Source organism: Tupaia chinensis, unplaced genomic scaffold (assembly GCF_000334495.1).
Source record: "Tupaia chinensis unplaced genomic scaffold, TupChi_1.0 Scaffold000270_2, whole genome shotgun sequence".
Lineage (NCBI taxonomy): Eukaryota > Metazoa > Chordata > Mammalia > Scandentia > Tupaiidae > Tupaia > Tupaia belangeri.
In genome coordinates this window covers 5,183,431-5,193,301 of record NW_006159751.1, presented here as the reverse complement: position 1 = coordinate 5,193,301, position 9,871 = coordinate 5,183,431, and the positions used below count along the sequence as shown (strand labels likewise).

At 48.1% G+C, this 9,871-nt stretch overlaps 1 protein-coding gene across 1 annotated transcript in view; it reads left to right on the top strand.

Moving 5' to 3' along the window:
* Positions 1-6,283: 6,283 nt before the first annotated feature.
* Positions 6,284-9,871, top strand: part of TSPAN2 (tetraspanin 2) — a 27,901-nt gene continuing 24,313 nt past the window's right edge. Inside the window, exons 1-2 of the mRNA XM_027772291.1 lie at positions 6,284-6,431; positions 6,519-6,665. Of these exons, the coding sequence (XP_027628092.1) occupies positions 6,284-6,431; positions 6,519-6,665 (295 nt within the window). The remainder of the gene's footprint in view (positions 6,432-6,518; positions 6,666-9,871) is intronic.

The window sequence follows — 9,871 nt, the reverse complement described above, 5'->3', positions numbered from 1 at the left end:
GAGTGAGCATAGAGCTAAAATAAAAATTAGTAGAGGAAAGTGGAGTCCTTGGTGCCATGGGAGTGGTGTTTTCCATCTTGAAGATGAAGCTTTCAGTTTGAGTGTAAGAGTAGCAACGACTCCCAACGTCTCCCACTCGCTGCTCTGAGTATGTGAGTTCAGTTCATGCCTTAGGAGTTGGTATTTGCCTCATCTTTGCCTGTACTTTGCAGACGAGGAAGCTGAGGGTTAGAGAGAGTAGATGGCTTGACCCAGATCATAAGACTAGTCAGGGCAGAGCCTGATTCAAACCCAGATGCCTAAGCCCCCACTGTTATCCACAGCAGCCCCACCACCACAGGGTGTACCCACGGGTGTGTTTGGGCATCATTGTTCAGTCTAAACACTCAGAAACCGTACGATTTCTAGAGCAGCTGGCCCGTGCTTCCGGGTGTGTGCAGGCTCTGTCCTCGCCCATCGTTGTTAGTGAACGGGAAGGAGTCAGCTTAGAAAGTCGGCAAGAAAAGAGTCAGCTTAGAAACTCGGCAACCAGGTGGTGGCCTGGTGGTTAGGGTGGCACAGTCCCACATGACCAATGGCAGAGTTCACTTTCCAGGCCTGGTGATTTGAGGGACATGTCAGGTGCATGTGTATGTGCACCCAGAATCCTGAAAGGAGGGAGAGATGGATGAGAGGGGATTGTACTGTGATCATGCCGAGTAGGAGTGCCTTCTCGCTCCCCCCTCCTCTCTCTCAGACAAGCATATGCACCCTCTGGCAAATTTTTAAAAAAGAAAACTGCGCAGCCACCATCTTTCTCCTAATTCTTGCTCTCCTGTATTCTCCTTTCTCCTATATTTTTTAAGAGAAAAAGCATTATGTGTGACCACTGAAAAAACGCAGTGCCCTTTCCACGGTCTGTCTGTAAATTACCTGCTGTGTCATTGACAGCAGCCTTTTCATCCCGGGTTGGCTTCCTTCCCCTAACTCACATTCCCCAGCACCTCTAAACTGCCTCCCAGCAGTGGCTGTTGGTCCAGGCAAATTAATTTTATAGCAGCCTAAATGAGCCAAAGAAGGTGTGTTGGGCCCAGCATATAACCCAGTGTTCTTTCCAGAGATGAATCGAACACCCCTGACTCTCTTGTGGTTTGAATTACAACACCTTTTCCATCAGCGCTGAGAAGTAAGCATTGATTGAAAGATATTCTCTTACCTGAAGGAAGTCTTTCTTAGCATGAACGTGTTCTTGGGAATTGGATGAGGAAAATAATGAGGAATCAGAAACACTGGTACCTCAAGGAGCCGCCATGCCTTTCCAGACTAACTCTCATCATCGCCAACACGGTTCTGTCCCTGTTCCACCTCACCCGGTCCTGAGATTGAGGCCAGGGTGGCAAGGTCCTTTGGAACCCATTTGGTATGGATGTCGTAGGGCATTCAGCACATGATTTTCTTTTTCCTGGTAAAATCCATGATTTTGAGAAAATGCCATTCGAATCCTTGCCTTGCTTTCGCTGTGTAATAGGATGAAAGTCTTGGCAGCTGGTTTTCTCTTTTAAACAATTAGTATCATCTTCCAGAGCAAATGTGCTTTTGGCTTTTGCCTGCTACAAGGATGAGACTCCATTACCCTTATGGTATCATAATGGGGTGTGCAATCGGATCAAGATTTGGGAGAGCTCGTTACATGATCCCATCTGGGATGAGAATTGCCTCCAAGAATATTAGTTTGAAAGTGTTTAATGAAAAATCTAGGGTTAAAGTGTCATTTTTAACTTGGTGTGACCTCAAAGAAGAGTTACCGATGAGTTGTGTCGTATGTACACAAGGGTATTTACCTGCAGAAGCAAGAAGGAAGAATTGCTTTGGTTCTTTCTTTCAGTGCAGTGTGTGTGTGTGTGTGTGTGTGTGTGTGTGTGTCTGATCTAATGAAGTGCTCACTTGCAGCTGCCAGTAAAGCACATGTACAGATTTCTTCTTTGTGTCTGGGCATGGCACATGGCACACAGCCCCGCAGGCCTAGGAAAGGCAGAGCTGGCAGTACGTGTTCTAGCCTTGTTTTCTTTTTCTAGGGGGCCAATGTTTTGCTGAGTATATCCAATGTTGTGTTCCCACAATGCCTTCCAAGGTATCTGTAGGGCCTTCCAGGTGCAGATGAACTTGAAAATAGTTTGCAAAGTACTCCCTTGGAGAGCCTTGAGGGAGGTTGTTTGCATTCGCTCCAGTTGTTCCTTCAACCTTTCATAGTCATCTGGGGCTGACATTTTTTAAATACCATGAACTGGGTAGCTTAAACAAAAGAAATTTGTTTCTCACAGTTCTGAAGACTGGGAGTCTAATACCACGGTGCCTTGCATGGTTGGGTTCTGGTGAGGGCCCTCTTCCTGGCTCCCAGAGTCACTTCCTTGCTCTGTCCTCACAGGGCAGAAAAAGAGGGAAGACAAGCTCTCCTCCCATCGTGAGGGTCTCAACCTCATGACCTCACCTATACCCAGTTATTTCCCGAAAGCGCATCTCCAAATGCCATCACACAGGAGATGAGGGGTTCAGTCCAGAGCATAACCTAAATGGTTTATGTAGGTCCTCCTTTAACACACTTACCAATGTCTAGTGGGAGCCCATGCTGCAGGCAGAGAGGACGGTGCTTGGGATACAGCAACACAGACCCTGTTTCTGCCCTCAAAGGGCTGAAGCCTTAAAATATGTGTACGGGGGCTGCCAGGGGTGTGGTGGTTAAGAGCACTGGACTCCCACATGTCTGACCACAGTTTGAGTCCCAGACCCGGCAGCTTGCTATCTCATTTTCCCTCTCTCTCTCTCGCTCTGTCCCTCTCTGGTCAAATTTAAATATGTAAATAAATAAAGGTAAATAAAATAATTCTTTAAAAATTATTTTAAAAATATATGTAGCATTATTCTAACAGGAAAGGTTATATGAGATATGAAGGAAGATGCATCTCTAGGCCAGTGTAGGCTTCCCTGAGAAAGTGGCATTAGAGCTGAGAGCTGCCCACAGGTGTGGGTAAGTGGAAGAGGAGGGGAAGGAAGAATTCTAAGTCATGGAAGGCATGTTTTTCATGCCGCAGCTCTGGGACTCGAACCTCACAGTCAGCCGTGTGGGATCCACCCGCTTTAACCACCACCCCCCTGGTTGGCCCCTGGCTGTCATTTTTACAAAAGCACAGGGTTGCAGTGGTCTTGGAGGCAGGGTTGCCCTAAACAACGGTCTTTAGTCGGTCAGAGAAAAGGGAGAAAGGGGGTAATCTCTCCTCCCTTGTTTGAACACTGACTGGGGTACAATGCTCTGTATAAACGTATATATACATACGTACATACGGTGGCTGAGGTCAGAAGGAGGAGAGAGAATTAGGGTATAGAGAGTTTGGGCTTCATCAGGCTAAAACTTAGGATTAGAGGGCCGCGAAGGCCTCAGTCAGGTCACCGAAGTGACCATCTCTCAGCTATGTAGGGAACACCATAAAGTGACTAGAACCGAGTGACACCAGACTTACTCACTCTGCTCCTGGTGTGAATTTTCAAGCCATTTTGAGTGTGTGGCTACCCAGCCAAGCCCAGTGAACAGAGAGTATTTCGCGAGCCTTACAGGCGTGATGACTTTAAAAGGCCCAGAGGGCTGCGTGGTGTCTGCCGGTGCCATTTTGCAAAGCCATGTCACTCTGTCCTGTCACAGCACTGCCAGCCCTGACAAGATGCTCGCTCTCAGTGCCCCAGTCACAGCCCACATCAGCATGCTGGGAGGATTCCCTTCCACAGAGTGATGACGCTCAGCTAAGCCGCAGTTTCCTTGACCCAGGAGGAAACCCGTGTGGTTTGGGGGGTGTGGATGAGCAAGCGCAGATTTTTCCCATTGCCCGGTGGCTTTAAATTGCAACCTCTCTTTTCATTTTCCATTAGGCATCGAGCACATCTGTGCCAGAACTGGACAAATGTATTCCGTCTGGGAAGATGATCCCAGACAGCTATAAATTGGAGTTTGTGTACAGAGATTCCAAAAATGCGACCTCGTGGTAGGGTGTCCCTGGGTCCAGTCACCTCCTCCACAGTCTGCTTGGTGGCTGCGGGCTTTGGCCCGATGCCTCTGTCAACAGATTTTGCTTTGTATTTGGAAACTCCGTCTTTCCATTCAGTCGCCGCAGAGATGAGGCTGTGCAGGGTTGCCTTGAGGCTTTGTGGGTAGACCTGTCCCAAGCAGCCTCGGGTACACCTAAGGATGGCACTTGACCAAGGACCTCATGCGTTCCTGCGAAGGGACAGCGACCACCTCGAAGCTGGGTTCTTCTCAAGTGAAAGCACAGCCCAAGACCTTCCCTGCTTTCTTTTTTTTTAATTGAACATACAAACTACTATGTAACACTTGTAAGAAACTTGTATGATTTCTTTCAGTATGTTTTCAAAATGACAAGAGAAATATATCCTTAATGCGAAAAATTTAGAAAATATGGTGAGACATGGAGGCTGGATAGTGGCACCGTGAACATGGTGCTCTGCAATGACATCTCACGTTGGAAGGTTCTAGGTGCATGTCCACAACCTCTCTGAGAATGACAGGCACATGTGTCCCCATGGCCCGGGGCTGTCTGAAGCGGGGACGGGGTGGGCCATGGCATCAGCATCCTGTTGGAGGTGCTGTGTCTGCCTCTGTCTCTCTCACTCATGGAAGAAATTAATGACTAAACTTATTTTATATATATATAGTTGACCACAGTTCAGGTCCCAGATCCGGTGGCTTAAACCCACATCAGGCATGTGTACATGCGTGCCCAAGATCCTGAGAGGAGAATGGAGGAGAAGGGATTGCGGCGTGGCCATCCCCCCTGGGGGTGGGGCATGATTTCTCCCTTTCTGTCTCTTTGTCTCTCTCTGTATTTCTGGCGAGCACACACACCCTGTAGCAAAAACCTCTCAAAAAAATAATATATATACCTAGTGAAAAGAACAAAAGTCACCTACAGTCCCACCCCTCACAGATGAATTCTGTCAGTGTTTTAGCATGATTTCTTTCAGCATGTTTTCATGCTGTGCTGCCCTTTTTAAAAATGTATTAGTCTTCCGAGAGCCAGGGAGCTCGGTTCCTTCAGCTGGCCCTCACATTATCCAATTAGTGTTTTCCTCTGAGTCCTGGAAACTTTTACTTATTCCACATGAGAGAGTCCAGCTGGTAGAACTCTGCCCCCTCTCCTCCTCCCTGAAGTCATGCTGCCTCTCTGAAGAGCCAGGCCACACAGGGAATGGCCTTGGGGGGGCAGAAACTGAAGAGGGATGCAGTCCTCATGCAGATGCAGCCAGCCAGCCCTAAGGGGTCTCACAGCCCCCCAAGACAGAGGAACCTGTAGGAGAGGGACTCTGGTCTAACCTGACTTGTTTCCGATTCTGTCCTGTCTTCCCGTCGCCGGCATCTGCGTCTGCTCTGCTCTGCTCTGTTTGGGCATGGGCAGCCTCTGAGTTGTTCATTGGTCACAGGCTGGGGAGCCCCGCGGTCACTGGATAGGCTGGAGGACCAGAAGGCTATTTTTACATCTCTGCTTACTTTCCCATCATGCTTTGAGCCCAGAAGGTGCCCAAGAAGTCTCTGTTGATTGATTGATGGATGGATGGATGGATGGGTGGATACAGTGAAATTCGAGAGTGGACTCGGTGGAGGGAGAATCTGGATGAGGGCTGCTGGGGTGCATTTGTGACAGCACCGCGTGGATAGGAGAGCTCTCAGCTCCCATCCAGCCTCACCGGGGTCTGCAGAGTGGAGGAGGAAGGAGAAGCCGGGTGATGACTCTAACAGCCACCAGCCTGCCCAGCCTCTGCCCGCGCCAGCCTCTCCACCGCTCCAGGAGCCTCGCAGCACACAGACCTCGCTTTTTCAGAAAATTATTTTTTCCTTTCTCACTTGCCATGGAAACTCAAAATAGCAACCAAAAGGAAAAAAAAATAAAAATAAAAAAAAAGAAAGAAAGGCCAGGCTCCTTCCCCCGCTGCCTACAGAACCATCTCCTGGCAGGGCAGTACCCAGTGGTCAGGGGGACAGAGGATCATAGACACCTCCAAAACGGCTTTCTAACTGGAGGCGTGGGCGTTTCCGAGGTCGGTGTGTTTTCTCCCAGTGTAGAGACGTGGGTTTCCCCCAGGTCTTGAAGTTCGTCTTGCCCTTGGTGATCTGGCGGCTGAGAGACAGCCCTCTCACTGGGTGTTGGAGAAGAGACCCAGTGTTCCCGGGACCAGGGGCAGATGCCTTGTAGGGCTAATGTCGTGGGGGACATTATTGTCCAGCCCCTGCCTGCCATGCTGCATGCACCCCATAACTGCCAGGCAGCCTGTCAGCCTGGGAGAAGCCTGCACTGGGCATCAGGGAAGCCCAGTTCTAATGTCCCTCTGGGGCCTGAGGGGCTTCCAGCACTCCTCTCCCCTCTCTGAGCCTGTTCCCTCCCCTATGAAAGGTAAAGTGTCCTGGACCCGATGCTTTCTAAAGGGTGAACTCCTGCAAGTCCTAAGTACTCTGTGCCCCCAGCCCGCTGGGGTCTGAGCGCACACTCCCTTTCACTGTAACCTGCTGCTGTTTGCCTTCCAGCTGGCTGGCTCAGCCGTCATTGCTTTTGGACTATGGTTTCGATTCGGAGGCACCATAAAGGATTTGTCATCAGAGGACAAGTCCCTAGAGTATTTCTACATAGGTGAGTGACCCCAGCTTCCCCAAGCTTGCTCAGCCTAGGGCTACCCGGAGGCTTAGAGTGAACCTGTACTGGGACTTTGGTGGGAAGGGGAGGAAGGCACATATCTTCCTTGGCATTGTCGGTACTCCAGAGCTGCCGATTCCAGAACTATACCCAGAGTCCCTAACTCAACTGATTTTATAACTATACTCACCATCCCTAACTCGACTGATTTCATGACCATACCCACCATCCCTAACTCGGCTGATTTCATGACTATACCCACCATCCCTAATTCGGCTGATTTCATGACCATACCCACCATCCCTAAATCGGCTGATTTCATGACTATACCCACATCCCGAACTCGGATGATTTCATGACTATACCCACCATCCCTAACTCGGCTGATTTCATGACTATACCCACATCCCTAACTCGGCTGATTTCATGACTATACCCACATCCCTAACTCGGCTGATTTCATAACTATACCCACCATCCCTAACTTGGCTGATTTCATGACTATACCCACCATCCCTAACTCGGCTGGTTTCATAACTATACTCAGGTCCCTAACTCGGCTTTAGCATAGTCATAATGCTAAAGGGTTCATCGCAGCCAAGGTCTAATCCCATTTTAATGGAGTTCTCGCTTCCTCCAGTGTAGAGGAAATGTCCACTGATGACAGGTGCTGCCTAAATGGTACAGACGTAACCATGCGTGAAGAGAAGTGACAGACAGCATGGCCGTCAGGACAGGTTATCTGGGATAGGTTGACTGATTCTTGACTCTGAATTATGACAGGCAGCTTCTGTCTTTCCCCTTATTGTGAAGGATGAGGCTAATTGTCAGGACAACCTTCTATAAAACCTTCTTCCAGCCCTTTCCAACCATTTACAGTTGAAGTTCAGGCTGCACTTTGTTTTCTGCCCCTTACTGAGGTCAGTAGTTACTCGGTGTCCTAACATGAGATCAGTCCCAACCAGACGGTGGAAGTCGTCTGCTCCTGAAATCCAGACGGTGGAAGTCTTCTGCTCTTGAAATCCAGACATGCTGGGTTCAGGTGTAACATTCAGTGCGTCTACACTTGGGCGCTATCGGCTTTGCTCTGGAACTCTATTGATCTCATCTTCCTCAGGTGTGACCCGAGGACTTTGTAACAAAAACTGCATCCATGCATTTGAATTAATGAGGAGGAATCCACCCTGAGAACCAGAACATGGGAAACACCAACTAGTTTTACATTCACAAATTCTCCTTCAAGTTATTTGGCGATAACCAACTGCCTAAAATCCAGCTACCTTCTTACCCTCACTGCCAAGTTTGAAGTTCAAGGATTTAACCTTCATATTGTAATTTTTCTGAAATTGAACTGGAAATTTTTTTAAGACTAGTAAAGAAAAAAAGTTTTAAAAGACCAGGAAGACCTAGGTTATGTGAAAAACATCTGAGCCATATCCCTCTCACTGGTAATAAACATCTATTTATTTAAAAATCTCACTGTGGTTATTTAAATTTTCTGGATTTCACCAGATATTTGATTTTAGGTAAACATAGTTATATATTCAAGCAGGGTTGCCTCTATTCTTTCCCTGTTTTTGTAGGTTCATCCATTTGAAAAAAGCAGTAAAAGCTATCAGTATAACCTAAACATAATCCATTCTTGTCCTGGGCTCTGGAGTCACACAGAAAAGTGTAAGAACGCTATAATTGTCCGCATGTACCTGGCAATATATTCAAAAAGACTCAGAGACCTGACTGTTTAAATTACTATAAAAACTTGTGTGCAACTAAATGTCAGCTAAGTAGTCAGTGGTATTTGCAGTGGATGCATCAGAGGTCATTGGAACTGGTAGACTGATTTGCATTAGGTTTCAAAGACCAGATTAATTAGCGAAGAGGAATAATGAGGACAGCAAGATAGGAGGACAGGAATGCACGAGGCTTCTCTACGGGCAGTGACTAGCAGGGCCCTTCCTGGAATGGAAAGGATCGGGGCGTGGTGGAAAGTACTATTAGGAATAACGGAGGAGGAGCGAGGGAGGATTAGTATAGAGGGCTTTAAATGCCAGGGTTAATTGGTGATAGGATAATTGGGACTTGGGACAGGGTATGATCTACACTGCACTTTAAAGAGATTATTTTGGCAGCAGTGGGATGAGGGGGAGTCATAGGACAGAAAAAAAACACAGTGGATTATTGGTAGAGTTAGGCCTGTAGAAATAAAGACATACCCCATAATGACTGTCGTGGGAATTCTGAAGAAAGAGACAGGAAGATTGAAAATGTTATTAAACGCTAGTAAGTCTACCTAATCAAACCTGGGGACAGAAGGAATCAAAAAGGCAAAAGGTAGCAGTGACAGAGTCAAACCTATCTGTACTCAGGTAGAAACCCGAGTGACGGCAGTAAGGGGCCTCCTGCTCAGAGACGGAAGCATGGCTGTTTAAGTCAAAAAAGTTGAGACTTCCACAGGTAAAAGTAAACTCTCCTTTATGTCAGTATTTAATGAAGCATAAATCAAAACCCAGTGTTCATCAGTTCATCAGATTCCTGTATTGAGCAGGAGGGTGAACGCGCTATCCATGAACAGTCCTGACTCTGCTTTCTGATCTAAACCAAAGCAGAAGGCACACAGAGTGGGGGAGTGACTTAGTGTGCCATAACTTCATGGGTGAATCTGTTTCCTGACTTTTGTAACTGGAAAGTCCAGGATTTGTACTAGTCTCTGAGACTCAGGGACTGTTTTCCTTTGGCTCTCTCCTCATCTGGTCCCCCTGTCATGTGACAAAGTGGCTGCTGGTTGCTCTAGGTTGCATCTCCAGAGTGACCCAGTAGGAGAGCATGCTTCTTTCATCCCTTCAGATCCAACCAGAGCCCCAAGCCTAGCTCTCATGGGCAGCACTGGGTCCAGTGCCCATCCTTGAACCAGTCCTTGTGGCCCCCGCTGGTTGGCATGAGCCTGGCCACACACCTACCTTGAAGCCTCAGTCAAGCCTGCCCTCTCAAACCAGCCACGGAGGCTGCAGGAGGCTCTGTGAGGCAGAGAAAGAGATGTGGATGTGAGTAGGGAAAACAGCAGTCTACAAGCAAGGCCTGAATCCTCCTTGCTTCTTGGGCATGAGGCCTGGCTGGGTTTTCCCACCTTGGTCCCTCAGTAGCCGCATCTCCCCTGTCTAGGCCAGCCTGAAGGGACTGGCAGTGAAATTACTCATGTCCCTGCT